This window comes from Rhinolophus sinicus, linkage group LG03 (genome assembly GCF_036562045.2).
Source record: "Rhinolophus sinicus isolate RSC01 linkage group LG03, ASM3656204v1, whole genome shotgun sequence".
NCBI lineage: Eukaryota > Metazoa > Chordata > Mammalia > Chiroptera > Rhinolophidae > Rhinolophus > Rhinolophus sinicus.
In genome coordinates, this window is record NC_133753.1 from 62,969,490 (window position 1) to 62,991,353 (window position 21,864).

Genomic DNA, 21,864 nt, shown 5'->3' on the forward strand with positions numbered 1-21,864 from the left:
CCTTTATCAAAAGATAAAAACAGAAATCCCTGTGTGTCTCTAGGCAGTCCCTCACTCCGTTTGTCTAGGGCTTCTTTTCCTGAAAAGAAAGGAAAGAAAAGGAAAGGAAAGGAAGGGAAAATTGCACATAACAGCAAGTACTTATACAGAGGTAACATACATACATACTTACTTACACAGACATACGTACATGGAAAAATAAAAATTCATATTCCCAATGTAAGCCCCTGGTTCCTGAAAGAACCAGGAAAATAGCTTTGAGATCACCAAAACACATCTTTGTTTATACAACATTCTGCTATTGTTAACAATGTTTTTCTGCTAAAGAATGTTCCCATGACAACTGTCCGAGTGGTATGTGAGATCTGGTAGGTCCCATATGCAGCTGTCCTACTCTCTGGACATAAGCAAGGAATTCCTAGAACAGACAGATGGATATCTAGTGCTAATCCTTCCCTCCTCTCTGCAAAAAGATAGATTCATTAGATAGGATCCTGTGAGAAAAGATAAAAGACGGTTTTACTAAAATAGAATCTGAAGACTCTAAGTTCTTGCCATTCCAACATCCCTTCAAAAAAGGCAACCACAGGTGACTCTTTAACTATAATTTGCCCTGTTTTATGTCATTTGACCCTGCTTCCCAGGTCCCAACTGCCTGGACCCCAAGCAAAAGCAAGCACGTTCAGCATGGGCATAGAGAGACTGTCAGCCATTAGATGACCCAAATAAAAATGCTAATACGGGTATGCCAAATTGGATAAAGATTAACTGACACGATCAAGTCTCCTGGGGAGCTCCCTCCTGGGAGAGAGAGCTGCTATTGGCCTCCTATGGTTACTGCTGAATTCTGAGCAGTAATGAGTAATGTTCCAGTGTCATGTGGCCTGGCTGTGTGACTGCTGACAGTTTCCAGTTTCCTTATCTCCCCACACAGCCTTACATTCATGACTCATCATATAAGATAACCTGACCACTCTCTTCCATGCGGCCTGAAAATCCCTATCACAATGGCAAGTTCAACTGTCAACAACAACAAACACAAAGCAGAATCACTGAGCAGCAGTTGCATGAGAAGTAGACTTGGGAGCAGTTTGCCCAGCAGCTGGCCTGGACCAAGACTGTGAAGGTGGCAACATGGAAGGTGGCTGGATTATTAGGGTTGAGGAAGTCTTGCCTTATTACAGGCAGAATCCAAGAGGGGTAAACTGTGTCACTGCCTTAAGGATAGTACATAAAATAAAGGGACATTAGAGATCCAGGGCTTCATTCCATCACGTAAAACTCCTGGGAGCTAGGGTGTCTGCAACAATTGAAGCAAATCACCTGGGAGACTTCCCATTCCTAATAATTAAGGATCCTACAGGGCAGGGATCAGCAAATTTTTTCTATAAAGGGTCAGGTAGCAAATATATTAGGCTATGTGGGCCATATGGTCTCTGTTACAACTAGTCCACTCTGCCTTTGCAGTACAAAAGCATCCACAAATATTACATAAACACATCGGCATGCCTATGTTCCAATAAAACTTTACTAAAGTAGGCGGTAGCCAGATTTGGCCCACAGGCCATAGTTTGCCAACCCTGCTGTCGGGCAAAAGTCCCTGTTAGAGCCAACTTCATCAGAAACAGAAGTGGGTTTGTGGGTTCCAAGAGGAAAAGGGAACAAAGCAAAACTAAAGGGAGTCCTGCATACGTAAAGGGCCTTCTAACCCTTAGAACTACATTAAAATCATTTACCACTGAAAATAAAGTGAAAGTACATATACAGATCACCTTGACCTATTTTCTTACAATGACTGACACTGTACCTCAGTCATTCAATAAGCCAACACTGAATAGTGTTATCAGTCAGGACAGGCTACTTAGGCCACTGTAGCAAACTCCCAAAGCATAATAGCCTAAAACAACAAAAAAGTTTATTTTTGGCTCAGTGGGGGTCAGTAGGGGTCTCTGTTGGTTGTAGCTTCTCTAGAACAGAACCAACAGAACAACCTGTCTCCAAGGCTGCTGAGAATGGTGCCAGAACCAAACGCTCAGACATCATTTCTGCTCATCACACACTAGACAGAACTAATCATATGGCCCCACCTCACACGATGGGACCAAGAAGTGAAAGTCTCTCACACAGCAGGAGATGAAGAGTGATGATTATTAAGTGAGCAGCACAACAATGGTTAAGCCACTTTTTCCTAAACAATCACAAAATGAGACTCTTATTAAAAAACATTTCTGATTAATTGGTTAGCCAGAAACCACTGTCAACTTCATTTAAATTACAATTTCACGTTGTTTGGTATATTTTTCCTTCGTGTCTAAGCATTTTGAAATTGCAGGAGCCTGAGGTCATCCTTACGAATATCAATGCTTAATGCCCACGTCGGTAGACACACTGGTAGAGGAGATAAGAGACAGTGTTTACCGGCCACAGGATGTCACCAGAAACTGTATGCAAGCAGGGCTCTCCCAGAACATTTTGGAAAGAGGATACACAGAGGGGTTTTGCCACGTGCCACTTTGGGAGCAGTGTAGATTTCACAATTCCTTAGCTCCCACTGCAGTATTCCCGGCCAGCTGGGATGGTGTAGCAGGCACTGTTAATGTCCTTCCCATATACACTCAGTTCCATTACCATTTTCACGCATACCAGCCCCTGCTGTGCTTCCACGCACGAAAGTCAGTACCTGTGTCTCTTAGTCTCTTTTTTGGAGGTCGACCCTCAGGGGACTAGAACTCCTTTTAAGAACCAGATGTCCTAGTAGCAGCCTTAACCAGTGACTGATGGGTGCAGGAAAACTCTGATCAGGAAATTCTTCATCAGCAAAACTCTATACTCTGTCTTCAAAGCAGAGTTACTTAGCCGCCTTCTCTTATTGGTCTCATTCCCCACCTCACCGACCACTGGCAATACTTCCTACTAATAAATTACTTTCACACAAGTCCTCATCTCAGGGTCTGTTACCGAGGAAGCCAGCCTGAAAACAGCCCACCCACAGCTTGAGGATAGAAAAGCTATGTGGTGCTACGGAAAGAAGGCAGGATTTGGACTCAGAAAACTCTAAATGACAAAGTTCCAGCTCTATAACTTATTAGATAATGGCAGTCTCTAACAGCCCTTCTAAATGGAGAAATAATGGGACCTACCACAGCAATTTTGTGACAACCAAATACAGGCAACTACGATAATACATGTGGAAGCACTTTGTAAGCTAGCGCATGCTACACTATGAAGAAGTTAGCTCATTTAAAGACAGCTGTTTCCCAACTTCTAATCCCTCCCCCATCTTGCAATTATAACTATGTTCCCACCTGTCCACAAACAGTAGAAAATTTGTAGAGCTGTGGTGCTCAGATTTCAGCATGCATCGTAATCAGCTGGAAGGCTGTTCAAACAGCTTGAAGGGCTCCACCCCCAGAATTTTTGGTTCAATAGGTCTGAGGTAGAGCCCAAGAATCTGCATTTCTACCAAATGCCCAGGTAATACTGACGCTGCTGACCTGGAGACCTCACTTTAAGAACCACTGTTATGAGGAAGACTTCGGCCACCTCTGCGGAGGGAATTGACAGAAGCTTGCAGTGATTCTACCTTACTATACAAACACTAAGCTTTAAACAAAAACTTATTGTGAGAGTTTCTTTCCCACGTTATGAATGTCCCCATCTGATGAAATAAACACTTGCAAGCAAAGTTGGCTGTAAACAAAATTTCTGTAGAGGAAACTCTAAATTCAATCTCAATCTCATAGTAACTCACATACGTACATTTAGAAGAAAGAAAGAAAGAAAGAGAGAGAGAGAGAGAGAGAGAGAGAGAGAGAGAGAGAAAGAAAGAAAGAAAGAAGAGGTTCAGATAGTTGCCAGTCCAGTGCCATGATCGATGTTAAAGTAACAAGAACGATAACTGATTCACTATTGAAATATACCAGGTAATGTTCAAAGAACTTTACACACATTATAATTTCCTCCTCACAATAACCCATGAAATAGATAGTCCTTATCATCTTCATTTTACAGGTGAGCTAAGTGAGTCAGAGAGATGTCAAGAAAGTTGCCCAGAGTCTTACAGTTCTAGTAGATGTCAGAGGTAGGACTCAAACGCAGGCGTCTGGCCACACAGCGCAGTCTGAATCAGAAACAATACTGCATCACGGATGAGCTTTGAAAACCCTGCCCAGTTTACAAAACTCTAACTCTATGACCTTTCTTCTTATTGGCGCCCCTTTATGTAGGTACCTTCCATTCCTGTGTGGGCCATCTGATCAGCATGGCACTACCCCAAAGCACAGGCATGGCTCTTAGGAAGCTTGCCAGTTGCTTTGCCTGCGTGTGGATAATAACTCACAATTAGGGCTCTTATACCGCCCTACATGCAGCTATTAAATATGGCGAGCACTCAACCCGAGCAGTACCAGAACTGAGAAGGGGTGATAAAGAGCAAGTGTACTAAACCCTCACTGACCTACTTTATTTTGAAGATGCTCAGCATGACACAGATTTGTTAAAGACTTGCGCTTTTTAACTTTCAGTGTAGTTTATAAACGTAACACAAAGTAAGAACAAACTGAAATCTGTCTCTATAGCTAGAAACCAGCCCAGGGCTGGGTAAAAGATTAATAGGAGACTGACGGCTCTCAACTGAATCACATTAAGTCCCTCTATAAAGAAAGCACAATACAAACAGAAATAAAACAGAGGAAGGGAGGAAGAGGCACCTTGTCTGGGACCTTAGGTCTCAGTAGCAGGTTGGTCACGGAGTCCACAGACAGTCTTGGAAGTCAAAAAAAGAAGGGAAGGGTGAGGAGAAAGACTGCAGGGCGTTTGGTCTGTCTGTCCCTCTCTGATTCAGATGAGCAGGTTAGCTAGGGACATTCCTGATGTCCAGAAGGGTAATTTGCTCAGGTCATACAGTGAGGTAGTAGTGGAAGGACTGATACCTACATTCAAACTTTCTATCCACTTGTACACTTGGGCACTTTTAGGAGACCATCCTGATTTCTCCCGGGTATATTTTGCCCAGGGTCTCCATATGTGGTGTTTCAGCCTCTCTTCGTCAGGAAAACTCTAAGACTATACGTAAGAGTAACCGCTGCCACCCAACTCTATCGCCCTGACACACTGTATTACATAACAGCGTTTGAGGAGAAGCAGGGACTAGTCCCAGTCATGTTTCCGAGACCCGTCCGCTGGGTCCACCAGCAAGCAGGGTACTGAGCGCCACTCTCGAACTGAGATGAGACACCCACTCGCAAGCAGCTCACTCCTCAGCATTTCAGAGCATTCACTGGGAAAATGCCCAGGAAAGAGCTTTAAAATGTACTTTAACAGCACAAGGGGACTTCTGAGGAGCTGGTAATGTCCTGTTTCTTCATCTGGATGCTGGTGACATGGGTATGCTTGGCTTGGGAAAATTCAAGAGGATAGAAAATTTGAGCTGTATCCTTATAATATGTGCATTGTTCTGCATATTTCAATAAAAAGTTTTCTTTTAAAAAGAGTAGTTCCATTTTCTCACCTGCAAAAATAATGACATACATGTGCTCAAGTCTTTTCTATGGCAGTAACTTATTCATGGCACATGGATTGAGCCAGAGGAGAGGTTGTGAACAGAGGCTGGGGCAGCAGAGAGGCCGGGCCATGCTCACAGAGCGCTTCAGAAGCCTTCCTCACCACGGTCTACTTAGGCAGAGTGACCGCACCGCGGGGGGAGGAAGAAAACAGGAGCATTTCCTCCCGAGCTCTTAGCTTCCTCTTTGTCCCGGCTCCCGGCTTCCAAAATGTCCCCTGTGCACCCCCACTAACCTCAGCAGCGTATCATGCAAAAGAGCAGCAGTCCCAGGAGTGGGATCTCCAGGTCCTGGGACGCCCTGCACTGACTGTCACAAGCCAACCCGAGCAGGCCACTTGGGTACTCAAGAGGAAAGCATCACACATGTAAGGCTGCAGCTGTGACGTGGCACCCACGCAAAACACACAGTGCACACTCAGTTAACACTGACTAAGCTACGGGCTGAGCCCAGAATACGCACAATATATGTGTGCTGAATACAACGAGGTGATGGCTGTTCTCCAGGTCTCCCTTAAATTCTGTCTGCATTAATTCCACATATTTGATCTTCAGCCCAGAGGAACATCAGCAGGTCAGTGTCCTCCACGTAGCACTGTTTTCCTACTTGTGAATGTGCTCCCGAGGGCTCCTTACCGCCTTTTGTACTGGAGCCTGTCAGGCAGCACGCTGAGAGGCAGTCAGTAAGACAAAGCCGCTTCAAGTTTGAGTTGCTAATATTTTTACAGTAGAAGAAAACAAGCCTGGGAGATGGAGTTTCTGTGTTTAACTCTCATTCCTGCCTAAGTGGAAAAAGTTTTCCTGCAACCATGCTGCTAGCAGCAAATTTCCTGTTTTTAATATTGTTTAGTCTGAATGGGACTCTAGAGACCAATCTAAATGCTGGAGAAGCAAATGGGCTGAGCCCCCAAGAAAGTTCCGCTTTCTGAGTCGGGTTCAGCCCATCCAGCTGAAGCCCATATCCCAGCATCCAAGGGCCAATGAAAGAGACTGGTTTTATGTTGATCTGAGCAGCATCTGCCTCCTGCAAACCACCAGCAGGGGCCTTCCTCCCTCCAGCCACACTTCCCTCCTCCAACCCTGACAACTAGTTTGCGGAAGAGAAGAGCTGCACATTATTAGAATCACAAGATCTCTAACCCACTGGACTTGTGGCACGTCTTGTGCCTCAGCCCCTTATATAGAGTCACTTCAACCAAATAAACAAAGCATGACTCCAACCTTCGCCTACAGCCCAGGGACAGAGGTGCTTCTCAGGGTTGTCACAGCCACTTACTGAAGTGCATGCAAAAGGCCAAAAAAAATAAGATGATGCAAGTGAGACCTGACAGTGGTGAGCACTCAGCTCAGTTACCTGCTGGCGACAACCAAGAGATGGACGGACAAAAACCTGGACAGTCACTCAGGGACTTGGGACTGATTTTCAATGAAGCATAGTTAAGAAGCCTTTAAAAATCCTAACAGAGCTGACAAATGCCTAAGAGATTCATTTCTCTGGTTTATAAATGCTTCTACGTGGAAGATATTGAGCAGATGAAGTTCATCTTTACTTCGAATTAACGCTAGTGGAATTTAGGATAAACCTTGAAAATAATGTACGATTTCAATTAATTCAAAATCTATATTAAAATTCCTCTGCATTCCGTCTGGAGGTCCTGCATCATTCTTTCCCTCCTCCGTATGAAACTTGACACCTTAGGGTACTTCACAGATAGAAAGGACCGACTCACAAAAAGAGGTTCCAGGAAATGCTGAGCTGTGCTGGAGAGGAAAAGGCGCGCACTGGTGACAGGTTAGTGTGCAGACCCCAGACTCCTTCCTGGGCACCTCTGGTTGTCACCATTTTTAAAGTCCACTTCAAAACCTGGACCCTGGGTCAGAATAGGTGAAATAAAGCACCCTTTGCTATGAAGTGTGAGCTATTTTTTGTGTCTCAGAGAGTGTTTGGGTCAATTAGAGCTACTCAGGCGGTTCAGAACAAAACACCCTGACTTCACCTGTAGACAAGCACTTGCTTCAGATACAAACCTAAAATGAGGTAGCATTCTCCAAATGTCAGAGAGAGGCAGCAATACACACATTCTTATTCATGACTCCTGGATCCTTTCCTATAGCAAATGCAAAATTTAACAGTGCAATTTTTCCAGTTGTCAGCTAATTCACATTATACTTCAAATATTAGAGGCACGCACTGTCAGGAGGAGTTAGCTCACAGAGCAAGCAGCAGGGAGTTGTAGAAAGAACAAGGGCTTTGGAGGCAGCAGATCTTGGTGTCAATCTGAGCTCCACTTCTTAGTAATGTGGCAGTGGACAAGTTACCTAACCTCTCTGAGCCTCAGTTTTCACGTCTGTACAGTAGAGATGATATTGTGGTATTTTCTTTTATTTCCCACTTAAGTGAGTTTGTCAGGAGAAAAATTTCCAAACCCTGAAATCAAATCTTTAAACTACATGGGAATGTTTCCAGATGCTTATGCAGGAGGAAGTTGCTTCTATTTTCTTAAAACATCTGATGTGGGAAAAAAGGAAAACCAGTATCAGCCAGAGACCACTACATATTTGAGCTTCAAACCACAACACCACCACAAACAAGATGGGGTTAGTTTAATACGGGAGGAACAGTAAAAGGAAAAAAAGTAATTGAGAGTTTCCATTCCTGTCTCATCCTAGCAGAACCGCTATCTCTACCAACTGTATGGAAGCTGTATTAATTCTTCCTCCTATATCAATTCAGCACATATCCCCAGAAGGCACTTGTATTTTGTCTAACTGCCTAGCTGTAGAGATAAGCGTTGAGCAATGAAATGACAAACAAAGGAATAAGGCCCCACTTCTAGAAAGAGAAGCAAGGAGACTGAGTTTGAGCACACTCTTCTGTTTACCTCTTCCACTCCTGGAGACCAGATGTAAGGGGCTGTTGTATACAGAAGATGATCTTATGAGCATGTCAGTCCATCCTTTTCTGCCCTGAGGCCAACTCCCCAGGGACTCTGCCTTTTCCAACTTCTAAATACAAACTGGAGGATGACTGGGCACATCTGGTCACCATTTGATTTCAGGCTTCTATTGTGTTCAGTCTCTGGGGGGGAAGTGAGTCTATAAATAGTTCACGTGCCTCGCCTCACACTTGAAAAATGAGAAACCATCGACTCTGCCTTTTCTGCAGAGAGAAGAGAGGTTTTCACTGAACCCAGTCCCTCCATAACGATCATACATCCAGTTAATATGCTAAGTAGCCAACCTCAATCAAATGATTCACACACCTATTTTATTAGAAGACTACACAGTATCTAGAATGAAACCCAGGAGTGAACTCCAAGTTAAGATTAGTGACTGATTCATATGACGCTTTAGGAAGTCTCTGATATTTTTGGAAACTGACCAAATTATGTGGTTAACTCTACTGTGTTTCCCCGAAAATAAGACCGGGTCTTATATCAATTTTTGCTCCAAAAGACGCATTAGGGCTTTTGTTCAGGGGTTATCGTGCTGAAAAATCATGCTAGGGCTTATTTTCCAGTCAGGTCTTTTTTTCGGGGAAACACGGTATGTGTGTGAAGCACCACCTTCACGTCTTACGGAGAAATGTATTTCCTATTTTTGGAAAAGAATGAGGTTTAAATCCTATTCAATCCTGAATAGAATAACCCTGAATAGAACAATCATGTGAATCAGATTTTTTTACAATCTTCCCCCCACACCACCCCCAACAAAAAAGGCCTATTTTGCTCTTCAAGTTTTTTCAAACACTTTATTAAAATATTTATTATAGTATTTGCCACACTGTAAAGAAATTATCTCTTTATATATGTCTGCCCCAAGAACTATAAGTTTTTAATGGGTAAGTATGAACAAGGTAAAATAATCATACATTATATGTACTTAATGAAGTTTCATTAAGAAAAGAAACATCAAATTTAATGTTCATTGAAGGGAGAAGTGAGAGAAAAGGGGGCCAAACCAAGTAGAAGTACAAGTACACAGAACAAAGTATAAACAGATTGTTTCCTCTCCATCCCCACACCTGCTCAGAATTCTAAGAAGGCTATTTTTGCTAAGAGTGAGCTTATGTAAATGTATGTAAATCAAGGAATAACTAGAGCCAGCATATGGTATTGACCACCTCAACTTCAGATCTGGAAAAGAAAATGAGACCAAACTCCTGTCCCAAAAAATGCAGTTCAGAAAGAACAGCAACAGCAACAAGAATGTTGGATAGCCAAGACCTACAACTTGAAATTTTCCAAAATGTTTCATAATAAATTATCGATTTCTGGTTCTGTTTGACTTTTGAATATAAGGAAAAGTCTCCTGTCCTGGAAGCCACAGCATATGTTTAGGAGACAAATGCTAAATTAAAATTTGCTCGCTAGAGTCCGTACAGCAAATCATAAACCAGTGTAGATCATCTGCTGACACCAGACTTAGTGCTATATGGTTTGTGGGATATAAATCAAATACAGTCTCCATCTTTGCAGTGTCTAAAATATGATAGCTGAAATAAAGTTATGGCATAAGAAATATAGTCAATAATATGATGATAGTATGGTATGGTGTCAGATGGTTGCTGGACTTATCATGGTGATCACTTCTTCAGGTATATAAATGTTGAATGTTGAATGACTATGGTGCACACCTGCAACTAATATAATATCTTATGTCAGCTATACGAGGTCGAACAATTAAGTTCGCAAACTCATCCTAGAAAAAGTGCTCGTTGCTACATATCTCATTGCTAGATATTATTATGGTCACCTTCGAAGTACTCACCTTGGGAAGCTATGCACTGATGCCAGCACCTAGTCAACCCTTCAAAGAAACTGTGGAACTCTTTTTCTGAAATGGCCATCAGAGCTATCATCGTATTACTCTTGATGTCCTGAATGACATAAAAATGTCTTCCTTTCAATATTTCCTTTATCTTCAGGTAAAGAAAGAAGTCATTGGGGGCCAGATCAGGTGAGTAGGGAGGGTGTTCCAATACACCTCTTTGTTTACTGGCTAAAAACTCCGTCACAGACAGTGCTGTGTGAGCTGGTGCATTGTCATGATACAAGGGCCATGAATTGTTGGCAAAAAGTTAGGTTCGTCTAACTATTTCACAGAGCCTTTTCAGCACTTCCAAATAGTAAACTTGGTTAACTGTTTGTCCAGTTGGTACAAATTCATAATGAATAATCCCTCTGATATCAACAAGATTAGCAACATCATTGCAACAAGTTCGCAAACTTAATTGTTCTACCTCGTATTAAATAAAAATCTTTAAAATAAAGATAATTTACTGTTTAAACAAAATTATTAATAATATATTATGGAGTTTATAACATATATAGACATAAAAAGTATGACTTGACAGTATAAAGACTGAGAAAGGACAAATAGAATTATTCCACTGTATCTCATTTTATGCGGGAAGCAGTATATTATCACTTGAAGGTAGACTATGATACATTAGAATTGTATACTATAAACCCTAAAGCAACCACTAACAAAGAGTCTTAACTGATAAACCAACAAAGATAAAATGGAACCATAAAAAATACTCAACCCAAAAGATGGCAGAAAAATACAAAAAAAAAGGACAAAGAACAGATAGGACAAATAGAAAACAAGTAGCAAAATGATTGTCATAACTATATCAGTAATTATACTAAATATAAATGGTATAAATAACCCCAATTAAAAGGCAGAGGTGGTCTGATTAGGAAAACAAAGCAAGACCCAATTACATATATGCTGCCTACAAGAAATTTACTGTAAATGTAAGACATAAAAAGTTTAAAAGTTCAATAGTAGCAAATAAATTATGGCATACCCACACTGGTTACTATGTGTCCATCAAAAAGACTTTATATATATATATATATATATATATATATATATATATATATATATACATATATATATATATACACACACACACACACACACACACACACACTTTTTTAATGTCTGTAAGATACAGTGACTAAACAAGGTAAGATGCAAAATAATCTGTGTATGCTACCATTTTTTTAAAGAGAAGAAATATACAGCTATATGCCCCTATCTGCATAGAATTCTCTGGGAATATATAAAAAAAACTGATAACAATGGTTGCCTCAGCAAAGGGGAAGGAGGTGGCTAGGGATAGAAAAGGGATTTAATTTTTACTGTATATCCTATTGTACTTTTTTTCTGCCATGTGCATACATTACCTATTTTTTTAATTAATAAATTACAGTATTTTAGAAGAAAAATATTTTTATTAAAGAATTAAGAGCAAAGGACGCTTTCGTAAAAAAAAACTGCATAGACTATCTTTCTTGGTACAGAAACAACAGAGAATATAGTAGTAGTAATACCGACTGATATTTATTTAATGTTTCTAATATTTTCCAAAATTCTCTCAAGCCTAATACTTCATTTTATTCTAACAATATTCCTATGATGTTGGTAGGTGGGGAATTATTACTCCCTCTTGAAAGATAAGAAAACCAAGGCTATTGAAATCATACAATATACAGCTTGTTCCACTAGACCAAAGCCATCAAAGTTTGTCTGAGATGGCAGTTATGGTAAGTGGAAATGTCAGAGTGTAATACAGCTTCTTTCTTGAGTCAGCCAGCCAGACAAGTAAGAGACATGTCGATCAAGGAATAATGCACATTTTACAGTCAAAGCAAAAGCACAGTTAACTGGACTTTCAGAAAAGCAGTCATCAATTCAGAGTTGTATAAATTAAGGTGTAACATATCATATACTCTAGAATCTTGTTCCTAAACATTTGGTCCTCAATCCAGCAGCATCTTAAACTCTACCCCAGACCTCTTGGATCTAACTCTGCTTCTCTAACTTAATTACTTCCATGTACATATGTAACACCCGGTGATCTCTAAAAATGCAGATGTTGATTCAATACATTTGGGTTGGGTCTGAAAGTACACATGTCTAACAAGCTGTAGACAATACCAAGGTCCACATTTTGAGAAGCAAGGCAGAACCCCAGACTCTCTATGTCTGTGTTCCCAAAGAGTATGAAGCACGTCCTCTTTCTTTCATGGTAAGGAAGCATCTGGACATGCGCAGTCTTAATAAAGCTCAATGGGCACCTCCAGAAAGAAAAACCAGTAATATGCTCCTAGCGGCTATTTTTCTACAAGAAAGTAACTTAAATGCTAAAATCAGAACACTTCTACCACCTGGAACAAGAAGAGGTCTGTATGATGCCCCATGGGTAGGCTCATGAGAGAGCAGCAAAGATGGAGACACCATGGCCCCAATCCCAGGGTCTAGAAACAAAGGAAGCAAGTGGTGTCCAAACAACAGTGGGGTGGACATAAAGATGATATGGGCACTATAACCTATTAGAACCCCTAGAAAAGAAGGAACTGTGAATGAGATATTAGATTTGCTCAAAATCTGATCTGCAGAAAAGAAGATGTATCAAGTGAGGTAAAGAAATTGAGCAAAACTGTCTCTGTCACACACACACACACACACACACACACACACACACACACACACACAGAGTTTGTTTACCCAGCATCTAGTATATTCCTGGTATACGAAAGGAAAATGTCTGTTGAGTGAGTGATTGCTGCTTCTGTAACCCAGGATACTCTGCCTCCTGCCCTCAGGTTAAAAATCTTCATGGCCCCCCAAATTATCTAAAGTAAAAGCAAGCACCCATTTTCCCTTTCTTGCTTCCGGAATTGGAGTGATGGTACAGCCTGTATCTGCTGGGCTCAACTAAGTATCCAGGATGCTCCTGAGGCCATTTTGCCAGAGAAACTGATTCGTCTCTATGTCCCCTAGGAGTCTGGGGCAGCTCAGAGGTGGCATGTACAGGTCTGGTTTCCTGGAGCACGTGGCCGATGGGCACTGACTAGCTCCCTCAGCTTCGCCCGGGACCAGCACCACCTACTCCACTTGAATACAGCTTATACATTCTTGCCTTCGATCTTTGTTTACGCCTTTCCCTCTGACTGAAATGACCTCCCTTGAATTCATTCAAAGCAATCTACGAATATTATTCCTCTGCACTCCCGAAGTACTTACAGTGAGTAAGTACCACTCATTTAACACTTGAATACTTGGTATTGATTGTTTATTTTATGTGTGTAAAGCCGGGTATTCCCAGTAAGACTATAAACCTTCTGAGAGCGGGGGTGGCGTCTTGTATCACTCCGCCTTCCTCATAGCTCTCAGCCCCATCGTGCCGCAGATGACAGTTGCTTCCTAAATACTTACTGTGCCAGGGACTGTGGGGTATTCGAAGATGAGTGAGGCCTAGTCTGCCTTCCAGCATCACCTAGTCTAACATAATAGGTAAGTCACGTACCCCAAGAGCACTAATTTTAGTTAATAGACAGAAAATGTCACAGAGTGTAAGAAGATACTATGAGAATCTAAGGGCTGGTGACAACTTCAAGAAGGAAGTATCATTTCAACTGGGACTTGAAGAATATTTTAAGTAGCAGGAAGTGGGAAGGCGAGATATTTTAATGTACTTTAGAAAGAGGAGCCAACATGAGCAAAAGCAGGGAACTCCATAGCATTTTGGGGAAGAGCAATAACCAAAATTACCAAGATAGTCGGGAAAGAAATGAGAAAAGACTAGCCCTGTCCAATATTAAAAAGTAGCGAAACAGAATGGTATGTACCTTTATGTGTATTTGAAATTTTCTGAAACAGTATGGTGCTAGCACAAGAATACAAATAGGTCAATGGAACAAAAATAGAGTTTTAAAAGAAACCCCAAGTATACACTGGAACTTAGTACATAATAAAAGTGGTTGTTCATATCAGTGGAGAAAGGATGGGTATTCGATAAATGGTAATGGGAAAACTGGCCAGCTATCTGGGGGGAAAAAAACAAAGCTGAAGCCCTACCTCATTTCTCACACCAAAAAATTTCAAATGGATCAAATATTTAAATATCAAAAAGATAAATCCACTAGCATACCAGAAAAATAAAACATGGCGAACACTTTTATAACCTCAGAATGGAAGGCCTTTTTTAAAAAGCTTAACACACCAGGAAGCCATAAAGAAAGGTTGATAAATTTGACTACATTTACACACACACACACACACACACACTCACTCACAAACACACATGGAAAAAATTACCATAAGCAGAATCAAAACAAAAGTAAAAATGGGAAATATCTGCAACATTTATGACACATGGATCAATGTCCTTAATATGCTAACTGCTTTTAAAAATAAGTAAGAAAAAGATGAATGATACAGTAGAAAAATGGGGGAAATATATGAACACATAATTCACAGGGAAGAAAAGATACAAATAGCCAAGAAACACAAAAAGATGCTCAACCTCAATTATAATAAAAGTCATTAAGAAGATACTATTTCTACGTATCTTATAGGCAGAGACTAAAAAGCATAATACCTAGTGTTGACAAGGGATATGAAAAAGTATTCTGATACATTATTGTTAAGGGTGTAAATTGGTACAATCTTTTTGGAAGGGAATTAGACAAAAATCTATTGAAATTTAAACTACATATACTCTCTGAACATGCAACTGTACTTCTAGCAATTTATCTTACAGTTATACTTGCAAAAATGCAAAGATGCTGACTCCAGTATTATGTATACTAATAAGAGAAATCTGCAAATATCTTAACTGCCCATCACTATAAAAAGAAACCATAATACCTTCATACAATGGAATTCTATGTCGCATTAAAACAGTGACGTGGAACTATAGGTAATGCAAATAAATTAGGGCAAAGATAAACTGAGTAGAATAAAGCAAGTAGAAAAATAGTATGTACAGTGTACGCCTCTTTGTATTTTTAAAATGATATATAATACAGAGGGTGCCAAAACAAATGTATACACATTTTTAAAAAGGAAAAAATTATTAAAATTGTAATAATATATACCGATAACAAAAGATGAATACAAGTCAGGTTTGACTTCTGCAATTACAAGAGGTGCTCAGAGTGGTTACTGTCAGCGTCCACACACTTCCGATTTCGGCAAGCTACTGCTTGAGCAATGGTGATCAAACAATCCACTTGCATACATTTTTTGGGCACACCCCCCTCCGCCCCCCACCCGGCCCGGTATATGCTTACTTAGGTTTAGAGAAGGTCTGGAAAGATACCAAAGAAATTGTAGACAGCGGTTACCTCTAGAGAATGAGACTGGTGGGGAGGCACAGAAGGGGAAGGTTTTACCACTTTTTTACATTACACCCTTCTGTATTGTTTGAATATTTTACAATTAGCTTATATTGCCTTTATAGCAAAATACTTTAATAAATGAATTAATCAGCTGGCATTTTTTATGCAGTCATCTGCTTTCTGATGAGCACAAAACTAGAGAAAAACTAGTCCCATTTCCGCCCCCCCTCACCCCCAGTTTCTGAACCCTTTTCAGAACACTGCACTTAGAAGGGGCCTTTTGTTGGTCAGCTGGACAGGCTCCCCCAAACAGAGGACCATTGAAATGGTGCTGAGAGGGTACGTGGACACAGGCTTGCTGTGCAAGTAGTGGGAGAGAACTCGGCACCCAGTGAGGCAGAGCAGGTGGCTTCCTGTGGAGAGGCCCGCTGTGATCGGTCTGCCGTGCACTCCTGTGGTGGACATGCACCTTTTGTTCAAAGGGCTGCTCTTCATTCTATCTTCTCCTGTTCTGATGATTTTACAAAGCAGTATTCCCAAAGACTCTCAAAGTAATCATTGTCATCATCATACTTCACGTCTTCAAGCAATTCACTGACCATCCTTTTAAACCCCAGGACAAATTCAAGAGTCAAGGGAGGACAGGGGACCTTCTCAGCATTGCACGTGTCAACAGCAAGGGAACTTCTAGGTAATGTCAAGGAGAGCTGTCTCCGGGCTCTGTCCGTTATGATGCCGAGGCTGCCCCACGTCTGCAGCCACTATCGAGCTGTGGGCACGGCTCCCCTCCAGATAACCTCTCTCCAGCCTAGATCTCAAGGACTCCAGAGACGACCAGAAATTCCTGTTACCTTTGGCCCACACAGGAGAAAAACAACCCAAACAAGTTTTTGCATGTTAAAAGATGTCTCTAGTTTCTTATGTTCATTTTTGTACAGGCATCCAGCACCAGCAGCAAGCAGCAGTGCCAGGGATCTCTGTTTTTCCGATTTTTCTATGAGTATAAAAGGTACTCTTTAAAGATTCATAATCAAGTTTCTAGAGAGGGGGAAATGAGTTAGATGAAGCCAAAAGAATGACCTTATTCCTTTAAAATCCAGTCCATGGACATGCTTATAGAGTTGAGCAGCTGTGCTGCTGGCAGAGAACGTACTGAAATGAAATACTCATGGTGATCGCCCTTCCCCCACTCACGCCTGCAGAGACCCATCCAATTGTTGCACAAAAAGGCTTTTTCTTATAAACTTCTCTCCCTTCTACTCTGTCTCCATCTCGGCTGGGAAAAAACAGCACTAGTGATGGAATGTACACAGCTCTGCGAATATTCATGAGAAAATGCTTTGACGCCCACATGCGCCCCAGCTCCCTTGCACATACATGCATTAGGGAAAAGGGATGCACAGAAACTGACAGACGGCCATGGTGCTCTAACTTAGGCAGACTGCAAGGCCTTCTCAAGCAGGTAGCAAGATTCAAGAAGGCAGAGCCCCAACTTGTCTCTCATCCACTGAATCATAAATTGAATAATTAATCCAACAACCATTAACTGATCACTTAAGATGTGCTGCGCTGGAAATACAGATGGAGAGCTGTGTGGTGCAGCATTTGAGAGCCTGGAGTCACACAAAGGTTTAAATGCTTGTTCCATCACTAGGTTGTGTGACCTTAAAGCAAGCTACTCAACCTTATCTGAGCTTGTTCCTATCCCTAAAACAGAGGTAATAATATCTACTGTAAAAAGTGATGTAATCCTAACAATCTTCCCCTCCATGTACTTTCAAATTCCTTGTCACCTTCGTTTCTTCATGTTTTTCCTCACCTCTTGCTTCTCTAAAGACCCTCCTCAGTTTCAGTAATTCTTCTACCTTCTTCACTCTTTCCCTAAAGCCTTCACTCACATACTGAGTTCAGGAAATACTTGGTCCCTCACTCTTTGCCATTAGAATCAGCGCTTCCAAAGCCATGAACTTCGTTTTGGGTAAGAAGAGGATTTAAATAAGTCTGAGTCAAGGTCAGAATAAGATGTGACACACACAACGGCAGAGATGAATCTCAGCTACATCATGCTAAGTGAAAGAAGCCAGACTCAAAAGGCTACCTACTGTTTTATTACATCCATGACTGTAGGGACAGAAAACAGATCAGTAGTTGCCAGGAGCTGGGTGGAAGGAGACTAGTTCGACTACAAAGGGACATGAAGGGATTTGGGGATGATGCACTGTTTTATATACTGATTGTAGTGTAAGCTACACAACTGTGCTTGTCAAAACTCAGGAACTGTACACTAAAAAGGTGAAATTTACTGTATATAAGTTATACTTCCGTAAGACTGACCCACACACCCCTGAATATGTTCACAAATGCTATAGAGGGGATAGCTGCACTTTGGGAGAGGATGAATCGGATGACATCTAAATTCTTTCCTACCCCAAATCCTATGGTTTTATGACAATCTGCCTCTCCTACCTCTGGTGACCTCACAGCCAGAGTGATTAGGGTTAAGCCCGCACTCCAATTTCTGTGTTAAAGTAATGAGTCCCACTGGCCAAATCCTGTGAATGTGAGTCCTGCCACCATTCTGCGACCTGCAGCCTGTGACAAAGGTTCCTGTCCTTCTCGTTCCCATCCTGAGTTCCAGGGAGGGCCTTAGACAATTAATAAACAAGCCAGAAACAACCGCAGGAGACACTGGTTTTATCTCTCTGCACAGGCTTCCTGTCCAAATCCAACTAGTCTTTCCATTGAACTTCAAATCAGGCAACAGAGGAAGAATCTTATTTATGCATTCCCCTCATCTATGGACTTCTGGCCTTCTACTAGATCTGTTTTATACACTTAAGCTGCATCAATGTAAAATGTGAGCCTGACACCAAAATCATACCTAAGTTTGTTGATAAGATAGATAGATAGATAGATAGATAGATAGATAGATAGATAGATAGATAGATACAGATACGTAGTTTTGTTTATATATACACCTCCCAGATCATCATCTATCACATGTTACACAAAATACTTCATTTTTCTTAGGCACAGAAAGCCCTGATGGGCTGAGGCCAGGGAGGACTGAAACAGCCAGCAGTATGCTCACACTTTGTCCTAACAGAAAGACCTCACACTGCCTTCTACGCCACAAATATGAACTGCTGTAGGAGCCCCATCCTCCTATTTGAGAGCCAGTTTCTTTCCTGGCTCTTCTTAGAGAATCTCAGTGGAACAGTTACAAACGCCAGTAACCAGACACCTCATACACGTCTGAGTGCTGGGATAACAGAGAAGACGTGGTAGGGGCCAGGTAATGCCCACGCAGCTTTTCTCTGCTGAGCACTCACAGCGAACGCACTGCGACTACAAAGGGAGGATGTTCATATTATAAGAAAAGGGACCCACAGAGACAACAAGTCCCACAGTGACCTAGGGTCTTGTTTCCACATGTCCCCTTCAGAAGGCAAGAAGCAGGGAATTAAACTCCCATGGTTTAGAACGAGCCAATCACCTTCAGAAGTCTGCATCAGGGATAAACCAGTATTGTCCCCTAAGTCACTGAAACTTGATAACATTGTTCCTTTGACATAATCAGAAAAAGTTTCACAAAAGACTAAAATACTTAGAAAACACACTTTGGGCTTTTTATTCAAAGGTATATAGACTGATAGGCAATGGTTCTCCAGAGTTGCCCCCAAAATATTTCCATTTCCAATGGTATTTCCTCAGGACATACTCCAGCAGCGTTTTCTTTCCTATGTATGTATGACAATACTGATCCATGAAAGCCAAATAAACGCTTTTTCTAATTTGAGGGATGCACTATCATGGAGAGTAGCGTGGTGGCTGCTGGGGGGAGGGCTAGTGCCTGTGGACATAGAACACATGAGGCCGGCTGGTTGGCCATCGTGGGGATTGAATGCATGACCTTCGACAGCACAAACCAGAACAACACTGCTGCTTCACAGAAGCAGAGAGAAGTCCTATAGAGCCACCTGGACAGACGTGCTCCCTCGGAAACTTGTGAGAGAGCGAGGCAGCACCACCCACCACAGGAAGGGAGACCCACAGCCTTAGCTGGCAGCCTTGGCTGACCTCTCAACCCTCATCAGATCAATAGAATTCATCTCTTCCATACATTGCAGGTTGGCAGACTAGGAGCCAACTCCTAGGAACACAGGCACAAGCCCAAGACTTAAAAGAGGCACCAGCCTCTGGGATTCCTGGGCCTTCCTGCTGCCTACAACACAAGGCCATGTTTGAGGTGAGTGCATTCACCTACCACTACTACCTGAACTAACTTGTACCCACCTGATCATGCTAAGGCCCAAGCCTAAAGGGACACTAGCCAACATCCATGCCCTGAGCAAACCGTCCTTTCCTCTTTCTGCAACTGATGCCTCTCACGACCACTTCTCAGATCCAACATCATTCATTTCTGACCAAACTATCACAAGTAAGGAATAGTCAGGGCCCAGATTCCATACTAATTTCCCAATAATTACATATCTATGAAACAACACTGAGAAGAGTCAAGGAAAAATGACATTACCACATCCTGAGATGCATAGCAGGGGTCCTCTGGGTTGACTGACCAGTAGCAGTAATCAAAGCCGAATGCCACAACCTTCTCCCGGGAGTCACCAAAGCCATCTGATCGGCTGTCCACCTAAAAATCAAACATAGGATCTAGTGTCTGCTCTCTTATAATATCAGAATATGGTTAGTGGCACTTGATTCCTCTCTGCTGTAGCTAGAGAGACCTGGACTGGTCATGAGAAGCTTTACGATATCTATCTGAAAAAGATAAAAAAGTGGCCTCTGTCCTCATCATGTTAGGAATAATGAAGCCCCAGAGAATTAAATGTCTATCATACTATCATACAGCTGCCTATGTATGAACCAACCATATGAGATGTGGGACAGCTTGAGAGAGAAAACCTTTCCCTCTCTGGGCATCTTCGTATCATTTCTTCTCTAAGTATTTCTGTAGAAGATACAGAAATGCATGAGTAATTCAGTCCCTGGGTCTGACAGGTTTTATCAACCTAGGGCTTTCACAGAGGTCCCTGGGTATCCACTCCCAGTGAATTAGAAAGCATGTTGGACAGAGCAAGGACCAATACAACTGTCAAAGATACACATAGATGAGGGCAGAGCCGAAGCTTGGAACTGCAGTGACCTCCAGGTACCTACTGGGGAGAGTGGCATTATTCATAGGAACACCTCTCTTACGATTTAAAATTTAAACTATGGACAGGTAGAAACACCCCCTAGCACTAAGCACCATGAGCTACAACAGTAGGACGAGGTGTCAGAATGACTAAGAGATCCTTAGTGGAGAACTGACCTCAGGGAAGTAAGCAACCAGCAAGGTGTGTAGGGGGCAGATTAGAGTTTGCTCTTGGCCAGAACTTATTCTTAAATACAAAAATATGAGCTCTCAGAACAAAGCAGTTGAAGTGATTAGGCAACAGATATAAATAAGAGACAGCAGAGAATAAAAGATATTCTGTCCCCAGGGAGATCCTGTTGAAAGTTCGGCCGGTCCTGTTCTCTTTTAGCAGAGAGCTAGTGACAAAAGGAGACAGATCACATCACAGGAGTCATACGGGAGTGGGCACGGCTGGGAGGCCTGGGGTCTAGATAACCTCACTCCAGTGTCAGCTTCTGCAGCTCTCAGGAAAGGTGAGTACCACCTGTAAGCTGAAGATAGCAGCAATCACATGGCCAGCTTCCCTGTTTCCCTCCACTCCCCAAGGCCCAGAAAAAAACACTCTCTTCCACTTCCGCTAGCCTGGTAAAGGAGGAGGAATGGGATGGAGGAAATTAGCCCTAGGAGAGGGGGAGGGGGCAGGGGAAGGAAGGAAGTTCCCAGAGTTTGTCCAATTGTGACTCAAAGATCAGTCAGATCTCTGAAAGAGAATTTGTAGCAAGACTCAGACGAGGGACCGACTCCCTTCTGGGATCTGAAGGTTCTTACTTGGTACTTCCTATGGCCAAAATGAACCCCGCATTAGCAGATGCATACTGAAATCCCTAGTAACACCTCTAGACAAAGGGATATCAAATGAGAGGCTTGGACAAAGTCTAACAGGTGGTCAGGTGAGTTAAGTATACATATGGATTGTCCCCAACGTGATTTAAACTCTCCATGGCCCCCATAACATCCCTTGTATT

General features: G+C 42.0%; 1 protein-coding gene across 4 annotated transcripts in view; it reads right to left on the minus strand.

Annotated features, from left to right (window-relative positions):
* The window catches only part of STARD9 (StAR related lipid transfer domain containing 9), an 89,066-nt gene that overhangs the window by 61,988 nt on the left and 5,214 nt on the right, over window positions 1-21,864 (minus strand). For all 4 annotated transcript variants that reach the window (XM_019725394.2, XM_019725392.2, XM_019725391.2 and 1 more), the window contains exon 3: window positions 20,237-20,353. In XM_019725394.2, the coding sequence (XP_019580953.2) occupies window positions 20,237-20,353 (117 nt within the window). The remainder of the gene's footprint in view (window positions 1-20,236; window positions 20,354-21,864) is intronic.